Source organism: Phocoena phocoena, chromosome 16, assembly GCF_963924675.1.
Source record: "Phocoena phocoena chromosome 16, mPhoPho1.1, whole genome shotgun sequence".
Lineage (NCBI taxonomy): Eukaryota > Metazoa > Chordata > Mammalia > Artiodactyla > Phocoenidae > Phocoena > Phocoena phocoena.
The window spans coordinates 79,461,201-79,477,825 of record NC_089234.1 but is presented as its reverse complement, the minus strand read 5'-3'; the positions used below and the strand labels follow the sequence as shown (position 1 = coordinate 79,477,825).

The window sequence follows — 16,625 nt, the reverse complement described above, 5'->3', positions numbered from 1 at the left end:
AAATCCAGAAGATCATGTGACTCTACAGAGGACTGAGCCATTTTTTCTGAGCATGAATTAAACAGATGGCGCCCCCGTAAGTGCTTTTCCAGAACCGCCCTGGGAACAGCTTCAACGCTATAATTTTGCTAAGTGAAGTGACTCGAGTTTTGTGCTCGAGCATCAAACGGGAAGCACCATACATCTCCTATGACCAAACGGGCCACTGAAAGGCCACGGTACTCCAGAACAAAGTCCCCTCTAAAGGACTAACTTATTTCAAAGAGTAATAGTACAGAGGACATGTATATTCTCAAGTAATAGTCTACACATATAATAGCAGACGTGTATATTATTTTTTTATCTTTAGGCACAAGAAAGAGATGTGCGTGGCTATGGGCCATTTCTTTCCTAGAACTCTTAACACCAATGCCCTGTAAAACTTCCTTGGGGAAAGAACAGGGAGTCAAGCACTTAGAACTTAGCATGTGGTGCTGGTGGGCCACGACCCTGTCCATCGGAACGTTCACATACAAGAAATGTAAGAGATAGACAGGGACATTTATAAAAGAAAGCTGCTTTTATAAAATTTGATCGTTATTCTCTTTAAAGAAGCACAGTCATTAATTCAATTGCCGTTTAACCAGAAGGAGAGTCCCAGGTGTCATCTGCCGATTTTTGTCGCCCGGCATCCATCCACCCAACTCCAAATTTCCCACTGAAGAGCTGCCCCCATACATTCTCAGAGGGAACCTGTCCAGCTCTGTGTATGAACACAGACGCCAGCCAAGTACTTGCCTTGGTAATCGGGCTCAGGGCTCCAGGTGGCCCAGTCAGAACGAAGGAGATACAAAGTGAGACTTAAATTGGGGTTTATGGGAAAGAAGCATCTCATCCCCAGTGGACATGAGTGAGAGAAGACGTAAGTGGGGCTGCTGCAGACATCTTTTGACTGTCAGGGTGAACTGTTTGAGAGTGATGCCAAAACAGAGTAACGGGAGGGGTGACGGAGAAAGAGAAACCACACCCTTGAAGACATCTACCCAAGACGTCTCCGTTACCTGGCCTCCAAATTCCCATTTCGGTGAAGGCTGTTGGACTTGGATTTCTCTCATGTGTAACAGAAAGGGTCTAACTGTTCTATGTACATGAAGAGTTAGATCTAGGGACGTAATGGCATTCTGGGACTCCTCTAAGCCACAGGGCTTGACAGGAAAACTCAGCACAAACACATTCGGTGTCATCCAGCAGTGCCCAAACCTACCCTGGGCAACAGCTCTTTCACCAGAGTACATGCACCGCGGCAAAGCCAAGCCCAGGCGGGTCTCGAAATGGAGGGCAAGTTAAACAAAAAAGAGCTCTAACGTGGGAAAGAAATGCAGAGGAAACAAAAGAAAGCAAGGGTTGGAGGAAAACTAATAAAGAGAGAGAAATTAAGGGGAGAAAGCGAGTTAATGGTGTCTCTTCGTGAGGCACGGTCTAAGGAAGCGGGACTTACTGAAAACCCTACAGGCACTCTCTTTCATTCTTATCTGCACACTGTGTATTATTCGTTTTTTAAGGCTCTGGATATGTGGTCTTATTCTAACTGGCACTACCGGCAAAAGCAGTTCAAGTATTTTCCTCGGGGAAAAGTGTAGTCCATTTATCTGGGAAAATAAACATGAAAAAGCCATGTAAATTTATTTGGGGATAAAATAGGAGGCGTGTTTTTGTTCCAAATTTAGTTTAAAAACACAACAGCCTTCAACCGAGGATTGTAGAATAACAGGACAGCTTTTCAAGCTGTGCTCTCATGTAATTATTTTGTCTGAAGAAAGCTGCCACCTTAGATGACTCAACCCATCAAACCACTGTAACAAAATGTCTCAGAGGTTGGAACTAAGATGGGGGTGGCAGCCTGCTCTCTCCTCTTGGGTCTCCGTTGGCATGAGTGCTTTGCATGCTTTCTGGCTGGAGAAGGAGAATTTTGTTGTGTCTGTTTTGATTGGAACTTGGGTACCTGAGGGAGACAGAGGAAGAGTGGAAGGCATGTGGGTGATGGAGGCGGTGCCTGTCTCCCCCGAGGACTGACTCTGGACCCGAGCAGGCTGCTTCAGGGTCGGCGCCCAGGTTGGGTGGTGAGGCCAGGAGAGCTATCACCTAGCGCACCCATCAGATCTACCATGACGGCTGACACCAGCATTCCTGAGAAGGTGAGAAGCAGCAGGGGTGACCAGAGGACACCCTAAAAGGTTGCCACATGCCAGAATCCCACCTGGAGGCCAGATTGCAGGGGCAAGAACAGACTTTGTTCTAGGCACACTGGAACAGGCATACCTGCTAAGGAAACTTTGACCTTAGGAAGGAACACTGCACCCCAGAATCTGGAAGTAGGGTTCCTGTAACTCCCTTGACCCTCTCCAGGCGTGAAGCCTAAGGCATCCCCGTGACATGACACAAGTCTTCCATACATCCTCAAATAGGCGTACACCTCTAGAGAAATGTACGCGAAAAGTCTCCTCCCTTACTCAGAGCAAGCCACTGAGGCACGGCCCTGTGGGTTATCCTCAAAGAATCTTGAAGTCCAGGACGAAGGATGAATTCAGTCCACCAATGATAAGATTTACAGCTTGCCCAACGCCACCATTAATCCACGTACGTTCTGGATACGCAAGCGAATTCAATATCAACTTAATTAACGTGATCAAGAAAGTTACTCAACACACGCTAAAGGAGAAGAGAAAGGATGTTTAGATCATCTATCTACAAAAGAGCTTGTCGGCGCGGATGAGAACTAACCACATCTCTAGTCCGTCCCTTGAGACGAATTTAATAACGCGTTCTTGAGCTGCATCACCACCTTTCCCATAACTGTTTGCACAGGGCTCCCCTCTATTTATGCCTACGTGTTATATTCATTTTTGGAAGTGGCTACCATGAAAGTGGTTCTGTTTATTTTCAATTATTCTACGATATCTGATTTTCTTTTTCTTTCACGTGAAACCCACATGCTTTGCCGCCTACAGACGGATTATCACCTTCATTCTACACCAGGATCTTCACTTCATTTACACTCAGAGTCAGTTGCATGTAAGTTACTGGGGGCAGCAACGCGACACCTTCCCCAACCTGAAAACAAGCCCCACTTACCCAGCGTGAGAGAAGCCCTCATAATTTGATGGCTGATGCTGGAAAGGGCCTTCTTTCTGATTTCCAGACTTTACGTAACAGGATTTAATTTCCCCTGCAAAATTTCGGCAAAGAAGATTACACAGTTATTTGTATATGATCATTTCCGCGTATACTTTTTCCAAGTTAGAGGGAACTCATTTTGGACTATTTTAATGATAATTGTTGGTAGTCTAGGTCCATTCTTTGTATTTCTCCATAGAATGTGTAACTTAGCTAAGAAAATCGTGACGTACCTCTCGGATAATGTGCTTAGACAAGTTTGCCTCAGTTACTTACTTTTCATTGAAGTATAGTTGATTCACAGTGTTGTCTTAGTTTCAGGTGTACAGCAAAGTGAATCAGTTATATCTACATATACATTCTTTTTTAGATTCTTTTCCATTATAGCTGATTACAAGATATTGAATATAGTTCCCTGTGCTATACAACAGGTCCTTGTTGTCTATCTATTTTATGTATAATAGTGTGTATTTGTTAATCCCAGACTCCCAATTTATCCCTCCCCGCTTTTCCACTTCGGTAACCGTAAGTTTGTTTTCTATGTCTGCGAATTTGTTTCTGTTCATTTGTGCCCTTTTTTAAGATTCCACATACGTGATATCACATGACTCAGTTACTTATTACTTAATTGCTTTTCATCGATTAATCTGTACCATTTCTAATCCCCTTCTGCGTATTCTTTTCAATGCGTTTCTTTCGTATATTCTCTTCATGTGTCAGGATGATCTGTGTATGCCGTAACTGGGTTTGGTTTGGTTTTGTTTGTATCACGTGCAGAAGAGGCTTACTAAGTGTGCGGTTTTGATCGGTGGACCACGAGGGGCCATCCCAACCTCTGAATTTGCAGATGAGCTGCTGACTGGTATGTCAGCCTGGTAATGAGGAAAAGCAAGAGATGGAATTAATCTGCGGAGTTCAATTAGCCTGCGACAGTGGTTCAGGGTACTGAGGTGTGAAAAGCAGTTCACTTTGTAAATGTAAACGGTCGCTCCCCAGAAGAGGTTTTGGGCGTACTTTCTTCAGGTGACAGGGAAGCATAATTAACCTTGTCTGTTACGGGCAGCTGCAATGTAGGCTGCAGTGCTGGGCCTCAACTTCAAGGTTGTACCCCCAAAAGAAACATTCACAGTGACAACCACGGCCCCTCTGGAGGCTTTGACAGAAGTGCTACTGTCGTTCTTCATAATGTAAAAGTCTCTTTGTATTTCTGCAGATGCAGAAGCACTTCAAACTATAAACCGCTGATCTATATAGAGAGGGTAATATATCATTTATTATACAAACCAGGATCCTTGTGAGAGTAGAATAATAAGTTTACATTGATCTATAAGGGACTCAACCCAAGACCCGACCTACAAAAACTAAGACCTATATCCCTTATCTAAGGAACCTTGAATTTGCCTTTTAATGGTTCTTCCTTCCTTTCCTTCTTTCTCTTTCTTTCTTTCTTGTTCTTTCTTCCTTCCGTCCTTCCTTTCTATTACTTTTTAAAATCTTTTTTATAACAAGGTATTAAAAATATATCAGGGTCAGATTTTCAACATATATCCAATGAATATTTCTTAGGTGCTGGGCATTACCTTCCCAAAGTTTACAGCTGTGAGGGAGAAAATGTCACTAATCAAATTATTATAAGTCAATAAACAATTAGAAGCTGTAACAGTCTCAAAGAAGGAAAAGGATAGGGTGTTAGGAAAGCAAAAGAGCAGAGGAACCTGATTAAACCTGGGAAATCCAGGAAAGGTTTTCCTGAAGAACTTTCTTTAGAACTGAGATCCCAAGGATAAATGGCGCAGTGTGGGCACAGGGACACGGTATGTGCAAAGGCCCTGAGGCAGGAGGGCGCACACTCTGTTCTAAGAACACTACGTGTGAGCAAGCAGAACTAAGCCTTCCTCTTCCAGTCTAGTACAGGTATTCCCCGCTTTTTGTAAGTTCGCTTTACGCCACCTCATTTTTTTACGAAAGACCTCCCTTAGTACATGTTTTTGCTAACTGAAAGAAATCCGAAAATTTTTTCTGCTTCTAAAAGGCTAAAAGTGAAAAGAGCATTCAGCGTTCGTTTTGCAGTGAGTTATACAGCCAGCGCACACCCCAAGCAATGAGAGTAGCATCACCAAGCTCCCTCCCCAGGAACTATACCCAGTATCTCAGCATCAAGCTGCCATAGCTTTGAATTAGGACCACCTGTGTCTTATATTGATGTATTTTTTTGCATCCTTAGGTAACTGCCTCTTTGCTTTATACCATTTCCGTTTAGGAAAGATCTCGTAGGACCACTCTACTTTCAGATAGAGGGGAAACCTGTCCTCAGGCTAAGAGACCACATGGGACCTTGAGAAAGCTGCCAGCCTTCCCCCTTCTACATCATGAGTGAAGAGCTCTAAAGACTTACCATGTTCGTCAATAAAGACATGCATCGCATCCACAGACATCTCATCTTGCACAGATGTTTCAGGTCCACTGATGACTTGCAGCACAGAACTATCTTGCTGGGAAGTTACCCTGTAGATTATCTGCCTTTGTCTATTGCCCTGGAAACTTAACATACATAAAAATTTCAAAAGCCATGTGGAATGCCTCCTTACCCTTAAGAAAGCATTAAAAGCAGCAGCCAGTAAATGAGGCTGCACCAGCATGAAGCTATAGACGTAAGTTATCCTTACAGGGTCGGGATCTTGGCAGGCTCAGTGAGCCCGGGGCTGGTGCTGGTGTGCTCTTGACTTTGCACGTCCGGTTTTCCTTGCTTGGCGTTGGGTCCGCTGGGTTTCTCACTCTCTAGGATTTCCTCCTTTTTCTCCTGGGAACGGTTATCTGAAAAACATTGCTTTATGTGTTAACATAATATTAAATAAGAAATTAAGGTGAAAATACTCGGAAACAAGTTACCAAAACCGAAGCAAGAATAGATAGAAAATCGAAATAGCCCCTATGAATTCAGAATAAATACATTTAAAATAAATTAAATACATTTTATTTAAATAAATTTTCATTCTACTAATTATGGAAGTACCTAAATATTTTTGAAAAACAGAAGTGTGTATGTGTCAGAGACATGTTATTTAGACATCTACAAATACCATCACTTTACATATGGATTCCAGGACTCCCTTGTAACACTCCAGTGACCACTGGCTTACCCAGTTGAAAATCACCCTTTTGGCTAACTTAGTCCTGAAAGGTTCATAACTCATACATGAACAGCATCGATGAAAATAATGGCAAAAATACCCTGGTGATTTTGGAGTAAAGTCTCATTTTGCATTTTAAAACCTTATCAGTCTTTCCTTCTCACTCATTCTCAAAATCTAAATTTTCAAGCTAAAGGTAGAATTGGCCTCTTCATAAAGTAGGTGCTCATTAAGTAGAGCTGACTTTGAACCACACCTTGGCACTATGGAGGACTCAATGAGATACTATGCCTATGCCTTACCCTAGAATATTTTAAGATGAATTAGAATTCCAAGGTCAATAGGTATATATCGGGTTTTTGAATTTTTAGAATCCTCTTTAAATAATGGACCAGAACAAGGGTCTTAGTTTACACCATTATGCAAAGTGGAATGACCCCTGAGGGTCAGCCGTCCTTATCTAATGACACACCCAATGGCCACTTTTAAGGTCACAATGTCCTCTGTATTCCCATGGCCAAAGATACCAATAGCTATCTTCTCCTGCATAAATTTTTGCCTGAGAGAAGAACACGATTGAGTGGTCTGAACCTACAGGCTCTTTCAAGACATGCCATTCAGAAAGCCCACCAAGATCTGTCTCAAAAGGTGAAGTGGGGTCTAAATCACATCATCATGTATACAACGAAGATTTTCATCCTTGGACTTGAAGTACTTAGAGAAACACTGCTGGCTTCCAAGTGAGTCCTGAAGATAAATATTCCCAGTGCATCTGTGAAACGATTAGAATTTCTTTGGTACAAAAATGTTTGCCTTTCAATTTGACAGCTTGTCAGGATAGAAGTTTTCACAGTTTTCAAGAAACACATTTGTGAGAAAGTGCTATCATAACAAACAGCTTTAGCCAGTGATCACGTCACGTAAAAACTGCAGGGAGGCATGTTTAGACAGCTCTACCTTCTGACACTACATGTATGTGGACCCATCCATTCGCTTCGCTTTTAATACCTTAGTCTCTCCTCCCCTTAAATGGGCACATTACGTATGTCAACCTATGGGTTATTTTCTTCTTCTTCCCCCCTTTAAAAATACACGTTGATAGGAATTCTCTGTTTCTAAAAATAATACACATGAATGCCATGTAATTTAAAACTAGAGAAAAGGAAAAAAATCTTAAATTACTCTTAACCCCACCATGCTGTTACAGGAGCCAATATGATACATATCACACCAGTATTTTTTTCCAGGCATCATTTTTTTTTTCAAAACTTAAGTCATAATCCAGATGTTGATTTATAACAGTTCTATTTGACTTAAAGTATTGTAAATATTTAATGACATTAGACATTCTCCTACATCATCTACATCATCTAAAAATGGAAGTTATATAATATTACATTAATATAATTTACTAAACTAAATAGGACAGTTAGAAAACAAATGTTGTTTTATAGCTGTTCTATTTATCTTAAAGTATTATAAATATTTAATTACATGAGATATTCTTCTACATTAACCAAAAATTGAAGTATATACTACATTTAAAAGTATAATGTATTAAACTAGACCCCTACTGTTATAAATTTAGGGTCTTTCGATTTGTCTATACTCCAGATAATTCTTCAGTAACCATCTTCACGTGCATCGTGATTACCTTCTTAGAAAGTCTAGAAGAAACTGAATATACAAAAGGATAACAGCCAGACAATATATATAAATACAGAACTCTGACCTACAATCTACAGCAACCAGCCCAGAAAACCAACCCATAATCTACAGTAACCAGCCAAGAAACCAATACACTATACAAGTCAGACTTGCAGGAAATCAGACCACTATTTCTAGCAAATAGCTCAGAAAGCCAAATAATAACGCCTATAACAATCAGTCCCAAATGGCCAGGACTTGAATAATAACAGAGCTTCCCTAATTTTTGCCCCTGCTTCCAGCCAGAGAAATCCAACCAATCAGAAGGAGCCAAATACGCTCCCCTAACCAATCGCATAGGGTGCTCTAATTACCCCACCTCCAGCTTCCCCAGGCCAACAGCCTGCAATCACACCCAAAGCCTTCCTTTCTTCCACTACAAAGCTTTCCCACTCCTCTGCCTGCCTTGGAGTCGCTGCCAAAATGCTGGTGGCTGACTCTCGCTGTAGCAAGTTCTGAATGATAGCCTTACTTCTTCTCATTTGAGCAGTCTTTGTTCATTTCCACAAAGTAAAATAAAGCTGTATCAAAAGAAAACAAAAACATGGCTTTAAAGACTGTTGATAAAGGGTGTGGTTTTCCATAACCTCAAATTCTAGAATATCCCCAAGACCTAAAGATAATTTAAAGGCCTTTGTGGAGATGACCTGGGTTGGAAATAAGAGCACCATAGAGGGCTTCCCTGGTGGCACAGTGGTTAAGAATCCACCTGCCAACACAGGGGACACAGGTTCGAGCCCTGGCCCAGGAAGATCCCACATGCCGCGGAGCAACTAAGCCCGTGCGCAACAACTACTGAGCCCACGTGCCACAACTACTGAGCCCATGCGCCTAGAGCCCGTGCTCCGCAACAAGAGAAGCCACTTCAATGAGAAGCCCGCGCACCAAAGCCAAGAGTAGCCCCCGCTCGCCGTAACTAGAGAAAGCCCGCACACAGCAACAAAGACCCAATGTAGCCAAAAATAAATAAATAAATTTATTTAAAAAAAAAAAAAGAGTACCATAGAGATACCTGGACAACCACATGTAAAAGAAAAAGATTAGAACATTTCTTCACACCATATGCAAAAATAAGCTCAAAATGGATTAAAGACCTAAATATAAGATCAAAAAACAAAATACTCCCAGAAGAAAACACAGGCAGAACACTTTGACATAAATCATAGTATTATTGTTTGCATCTGTTTCCTAAGGCAAAGGAAACAAAAGCAAAAACAAACAAATGGAACTAATTAAACTTAAAAGCTTTTGTACAGCAAAAGAAACCACTGTCAAAACAGACAGACAACCTAATGATTGGGAGAAAATATTTGCAAACAATATGACCAATAAGGAGTTAATATCCAAAATATATAAACAGTTCATACAAATCAATATCAAGAAAACAAATCAACCCAATTCAAAACATGGGCAGAAGACATGAATAGACATTTTTCTAAAGAAGACATAAAGATGGCCAACAGGCACATGAAAAGACGCTCAACACCGCTAATCATCAGAGAAATGCAAATCAAAACCACAATGAGACGTTACCTCACACCTGTCATAATGGCTATCATCAAAAAGTCTACAGATAATACATGTTGTTGAGGATATGGAGAAAAGGGAACCCTAGTAATTGTTGGTGGGAATATAAACTGGTACAGCCACTATGGAGAACAGTATGGAAATTCCTCAGAAAAACTGAAAATAGAACCACCATATGATCCAGCAATCCCACTCCTGGGTATATACCTGAAGAAAACGAAAACACTAATTTGAAAAGGTATTCACAGCATCAGTGTCCACAATAGTCAAGATATGTAAGCAACCTGAGTGTCCATCAACAGGTGAATGGATAAAGAAGATGTGGTATAGCTATTTACAATGGAATACTACTCAGCCATAAAAAGGAATGAACTTTTGCCATTTGCAACAAAATGGATGGACTTGTAGTTATTATGCTTAGCGAAATAAGTCAGACAGAGAAAGACAAATACTGTATGTTATCACATATATGTGGAATCTAAAAAATAAAACTAGTGAATATAACAAAACAGAAACAGACTCACAGATATAGAGAACAAACTAGCGGTTACCAGTGGGGAGAGGGAAGGGGGGAGGGGCAAGACAGGGGTAGGGGGTTAAGAGGTACAAACTACTATGTTTAAAATAAATAAGCTACAAGGATATATTGTAAAGCACAGGGAATATAGCCAATATTTTATAATAACTTTAAATGAAGTACAATCTTTAAAAATTGTAAATCACAATATTTACATACCGGAAATACCGGAAATAAATATAATATTGTAAATCAACTATATTTCAATAAAAAAAAATAGGAAGCAGGAGAGTAATTCCCAGGACAATAAGAAGAGCAGATGTTTGGTAATTTTTAAAAATTAAATGAAACAAAAAACTCTGTCCCTGCCTGGAATAGGTATATGATCCAGTCCAACTCCTCCCTCCCTGTTGCACCTGCAAGTTCCCGACAACCAAGCCTGTTCCTTTCCAAAGAAAACCTCATAGCATCCACATCTCTTTGCACACCCCCTAGGTTTCCAACTCAACCCTGTTCTGATTGAACGTGGCTGGCTGAAAAGTTTAAGAGCAGAAACTTAAGTAGACAGACCAAATAAACCTCACATATAGCCTAAGGGGAAACTCAGAATAGAAGGCTGAAATGGATCAAGTAGCAAGACTTTTCACATATTTTCTTACTTGAATCATCACAGTAAATCTGTAACTATTATTATTCCTGCTTTACTGAAGCTACTGTGACTCAGATGGATATGGTGAGTTGTCCAAGCTCACCCCGCTGGACCGCAAAACCAAAATTTGGCCCTGGGCTGTCAAGTTCCAAACCCAGAGCTCTGTCCTCCCCACACACAGCTTCCCGGAAAGAAACACATCACCCAGATCAGCATTACCTAATACAGTAGCCAGTAGCCACATGTGGCTACTTAAATGAAGTAAAATTCAATAAAATTAAAAATTCCATTTCTCAGCTGTACAATCCCCATTTCAAGTATTTAATAGCTACACGTGGCCAGTGCCTGCTGTCCTGGATGGCAGATACGGGATAATCCCATCACTGCAGAAAGCTCTATTAGATAGTGCTGGTCAAGATGCGTGAATCTTTATAGTAGATGGTGAGAATCCAAATCTTGTATCAGAAAGTGTCTAGTATCTCCAAGTAACCAATGCTTTCTTGTACTACATGTGTCTGTTATAAAGTTTAGCTGAATCTTTCCTGTTCTTGTTACTCCATACGCAAAATCTTGGATACACAGACATAGTAACACGGAGAACGCATTCACTTTACATAACTTAAATATTCAGACTTAATGAATTTTTAGGCAAGATTGGACTGACCCACAAGCAGGGCAAGCCTTTTGGCAGAGCACCAGAAAGACAAAAGAAAAAAGAGCAAATCGCTGGGAGCTGCCTGCATAGAGCCAAAGGGTCCCCCTGACTGGCCCAAAGAGCAGAGAACAGGTGGCAGCAAAGGGACAATCATAGCATGAAGATATGCTACTGCCACGTGAACCACAACTTCCTGTAAGCAATCCTACCATATAGATACGCTCTCAGAGATCTAGGCAGAAATGATGTACTCAAAAATCAAAGAAGTATGGACATTTAAAGTTAAGAGACTTTGGGACTTCCCTGGTGGCGTAGTGGTTAAGAATCCGCCTGCCGATGCAGGGGACACAGGTTCGAGCCCTGGACCAGGAAGATCCCACATGCCGTGGAACAACTAAGCCTGCGCGCCACAACTAGTGAGCCCAAGTGCCACAACTACTGAAGCCCACGCGCCTAGAGCCCGTGCTCCGCAACAAGAGAAGCCACCGCAGTGAGAAGCCTGTGCGCTGTAATGAAGAGTAGTCCCCGCTCGCCGCAACTAGAGAAAGCCCGCATGCAGCAACGAAGACCCAACGCAGCCAAAAATAAAATTAATTAATTAAAAATAAATAAATAAAGTTAAAAGACTTTGTAAAAACTCTAGTCCATGGGACTTCCCTGGCGGTCCAGTGGTTAGGACTCAGTGCTTTCACTGCCTTGGCCCCAGGTTCAATCCCTGGTCGGTGAACTAAGATTCCACAACCCATGTGGAGTGGCCACACACACACACACAAAATAACAACTCTAGTCCAGTAACATCCTTTGCCAGGGAGGAAACTGAGCCCAGAGATATTAAGAGAATGAATCTTCTATTCATACAGGAAATACAGTTTATTATTTATGAGTATTGACTCTGTAGCCAGACTGCCTGGGATCAAAGCTGAGTTGTAGACTTACTAGGCTAACTTGGGAAAGGTAGTGAAAACCAGCTGCAAAAAAGGAATGATAACAGGACCCATAATACAAGGTTACATGAAGACTAAATGAGTGAAAGTGAGACTAACTGTATAATATATTGCTCAAACTGGGAACCCTTTTGAGAGTGAAAGGCAGCGTTATTAATAATTATGTTGGCAAAACACATGTTAACGAGGGCCTTTTTGGACAAACCACCACGGATGGTCACCCGTGTTAACATCTAAAGTCCTTAGGATGGTGCCGGCGTAAATTAAGAGCTGTGTGTTTGTTATAATTATGTTTACAACTTGGGGTAATTAGAGAATTCAGCACAGAGGATTATATAATGGAATTCAACAGAAAAGTGGATTCCTTTCACAGAAACTTGCTTTACAATCAGCTTTCCCAGAATGCATCTATTCTATTTTTTTCATACCTTTACTTTTTAATTTATTTTTTTAAAAGTCTCATTGAATTTGTTACAATATTGCTTCTGTTTTATGTTTTGGTTTTTTTGGCCACGAGTCACATGGGGTCTTAGCTCCCCAACCAGGGATCGAACGTGCACCCCCTGCATTGGGAGGTGAAGTCTCAACCACTGGACCGCCAGGAGAGTTCTGCATCTATTCTATTAAGGAAGAGCTACCTTCAGGGGTCTTGTCACCATGGTAAAATATAACTGCTCATTTCCTTAGAAGTAAACGTTCTTGCCTAGGGAAGCCAAATCTTCATTACTATGCCTTAAATTTGCTGGTGGAATAAGCCAGGTTTAATCCATGCTCATCACACAGCTTAGTTTTGATACACTCAGCAAATATCAGTGACGACACCAAGCACCCAACAATTACACAACACTTATCCCGCTGTTTGCAAAATCAAATCACAGAAGCCCGCACCTCCAGGAAGCCCGCTGTCTTTGCTCTGCTCTGCCGGCTCATTCTTTTGGTTGGATACCACCACCTTGGAAGTATTCATTGATTCTAACAGGGAGACAAATTCCAGGAAGTTGGATTCATTTGGTATCTGTCCTTCCTTGGCCTCCAGGTCAGATTTGGAAGTTGGCATTGTTTGTTCTTTATCGTTAATAACTTCTGCGGAACTTTTGCTCAAGAAGACGTCTGTCCCGCTGTCTACACTGAGGACTTGGGAGTGTCTCTTTTCCTGGCTGGTTCTACAAGATGATGGGTCAAGGTTAGCCTGGACTTCCATGCCCCCCTCAGACTTGGAGACCACATCAGGCGTGGGTGATGGGGTTGGACAGGGGTCTCCTGGGGAAGGACTGTGGTCCTGTGTGGCATCGCCCCCGTCCCCAGATTCATAGCCAGAACATGGATTGGAAGACGCCTCCACCATCAATCTCTCCGGCGTCCTGTCACTTCCATTGCCTTCGGGACACACCATGCCTCCTCCACCCTCAGACAGCTCAAGGGTGATGATGGGAATTCTCATCTGTTTCTCAGGACCAGCGGCCCCTGTGGGAACTGGCTCGGCATCACACGTGAATCCGGTTGCCTCAGTACCAACCACCTTCAGGTGAAGAGAACTTTCCAAGTCTGTCGTGGAGTTGGGGGCACTGCTCATGGTGATGACAATCTTAATGGGCTCGTGCAGACTCAGCAGGTCTCCAGGTTGAGAAGTATCTATAAGAGTGACAGCGACCTCATTATCTGAGTCATCCACCTCCTGGTTCAAGGGTGGGTCCACCTGCTGGGAAACCTGCTCCCGCCCAGGTTTGGCGATGACGGTGTTACACTGAGGGCAGCTACTGCTCAGGCTGTCCTGAGGCGACTTGCTTTGCAACTGTTCCCTGATGAAGGCAAAATTCCCAGGTTCTGGAATCGGGACGGAATTCTCACTCCCCCAAGGCTGGAAAGAAACATCTGTCTCCAGTAAGTCGTATTGAGACAAAGACAGGTAGGGCACCTTCTTCACAGCTTCTTTGTCCACCACGCCACCCTCGGATCTGTGGCAGAAGGGGGGCTGCCCCTGGTCCCCTTTTTCCTTCCCTTTATCACTGATGCAAGTTTCTGCCACGACTGGTTTCACTGGTATTGCTGACGTGGTCATGGTTTCCGGCACGTGCCCTTTAGAAGCAGGTAAGCTTTCCGTTTTCATCCCGGGTGCTGTAGATGACACTGGTGCTACGGGTTGGTCATCTGACACAATGACACCTGAAATCAACAACAACAGCAACTTGATTCACATCCAGAATGGATGAATAATGTCATGGAGCAAGACCGAATAATAACAAACTAAAAACAACACCAGCAACAAATGTGATTAGATGCTTAGTCTAAAAATAGCACCTCCGCTGTGAAATTGTTCTTGAAATCTCTATATTTAAAAAATAATTCAGGCTTGTAGCTTTCCCTCTTTTGTGGGCTTGGGAGGCAGACTAGTATGATTTAAACAACATATTTGCAATCAGAAAGGTCCTGGCTCTGCTATTCACTAGCTACGTTATATTGGGCAAGTTACTTAATCCTTCTAAACCAAGGCAGGGAGGGTCCAAAATATTGATATATAAGGCTTGACAAGCAAAAGCAGCTTGGATTTTATGCTAAGAATAATGTGAACTCAGCAGAAGTTTTTCAATGCAGAGAAAGGAAGGGGTTCATTCAGGCCTCCAAAAGTTCTTTTCTAAGTCTTCTGAAGACAATCAAAAGACAATAAAATGGGAGGAGGAACCAAGATGGCGGAGTAGAAGGACGTGCTCTCACTCCCTCTTACGAGAACACCAGAATCACAACTAACTGCTGAACAATCATCGACAGGAAGACACTGGAACTCACCAAAAAAGATACCCCACATCCAAAGACAAAGGAGAAGCCACAGTGAGATGGGAGGAGGGGCGCAATCACAGTAAAATCAAATCCCATAACTGCTGGGTGGGTGACTCACAGACCGGCGAACACTTATACCACAGAAGTCCACCCACTGGAGTGAAGGTTCTGAGCCCCACGTCAGGCTTCACAACCTGGGGGCCCGGCAACAGGAGGAGGAATTCCTAGAGAATCAGACTTTGAAGCCTAGTGGGAATTGATTGCAGGACTTCGACAGGACTGGGGGAAACAGAGACTCCACTCTTGGAGGGCACACACAAAGTAGTGTGCGCATCAGGACCCAGGGGAAGGAGCAGTGACCCCATAGGAGACTGAACCAGACCTACCTGATAGTGCTGGAGGGTCTCCTGCAGAGGCGGGGGGTGGCTCTGTTTCACCGTGGGGACAAGGACAGTGGCAGCAGAACTTCTGGGAGGTACTCCTTGGCGAGAGCCCTCCCAGAATCTGTCATTAGCCCCACCAAAGAGCACAGGCAGGTTCCAGTGTTGGGTTGCCTCAGGCAAAACAACCAACAGGGAGGGAACCCAGCCCCACCCATCAACAGTCAAGTGGATTAAAGTTTTACTGAGCTCTGCACACCACAGCAACAGTCAGCTCTACCCACCACCAGAGCCTCTCATCAAGCCTCTTAGATAGCCTCATCCACCAGAGGGCAGACAGCAGAAGCAAGAAAAACTACAGTCCTGCAGCCTGTGGAACAAAAACCACATTCACAGAAAGATAGACAAGATGAAAGGCAGAGGGCTATGTACCAGATGAAGGAACAAGGTAAAACCCCAGAGAAACAACTAAATGAACTGCAGATAGGCAACCTTCCAGAAAAAGAATTCAGAATAATGATAGTGAAGATGATCCAGGACCTTGGTAAAACAATGGAGGCAAAGATCGAGAAGATGCAAGAAATGTTTAACAAAGACCTAGAAGAATTAAAGAACAAACACCTAGAAGAATTAAAGAACAAACAAACAGAGATGAACAATACAATAACTGAAATGAAAAATACACTAGAAGGAATCAATAGCAGAATAACTGAGGCAGAAGAACGGATAAGTGACCTGGAAGACAGAATGGTGGAATTCACTGCTGTGGAACATAATGAAAAAAGAATGAAAAGAAATGAAGACAGCCTAAGAGACCTCTGAGACAACATTAAATGCAACAACATTCGCATTATAGGGGTCCCAGAAGGAGAAGAGAGAGAGAAAGGACCTGAGAAAATATTTGAAGAGATTATAGTCAAAAACTTCCCTAACATGGGAAAGGAAATAGCCACCCAAGTCCAGGAAGTGCAGAGAGTCCCATACAGGATAAAACCAAGGAGAAACACGCCAAGACACATATTAATCAGATTGGCAAAAATTAAAGACAAAGAAAAATTACTGAAAGCAGCAAGGGAAAAACGACAAATAACATACAAGGAACTCCCATAACGTTAACAGCTGATTTCCCAGCAGAAACTCTACAAGCCAGAAGGGAGTGGCATGATATACTTAAAGTGATGAAAGGG

General features: G+C 42.5%; 1 protein-coding gene across 1 annotated transcript in view; it reads right to left on the bottom strand.

Moving 5' to 3' along the window:
• PCNX2 (pecanex 2) overlaps positions 1–16,625 on the bottom strand; it is a 274,609-nt gene that overhangs the window by 232,279 nt on the left and 25,705 nt on the right. The window contains exons 5-8 of the mRNA XM_065894194.1: positions 13,172–14,446; positions 5,820–5,967; positions 5,549–5,694; positions 3,112–3,205 (exon numbers count right to left, since the gene is read on the bottom strand). Of these exons, the coding sequence (XP_065750266.1) occupies positions 3,112–3,205; positions 5,549–5,694; positions 5,820–5,967; positions 13,172–14,446 (1,663 nt within the window). The remainder of the gene's footprint in view (positions 1–3,111; positions 3,206–5,548; positions 5,695–5,819; positions 5,968–13,171; positions 14,447–16,625) is intronic.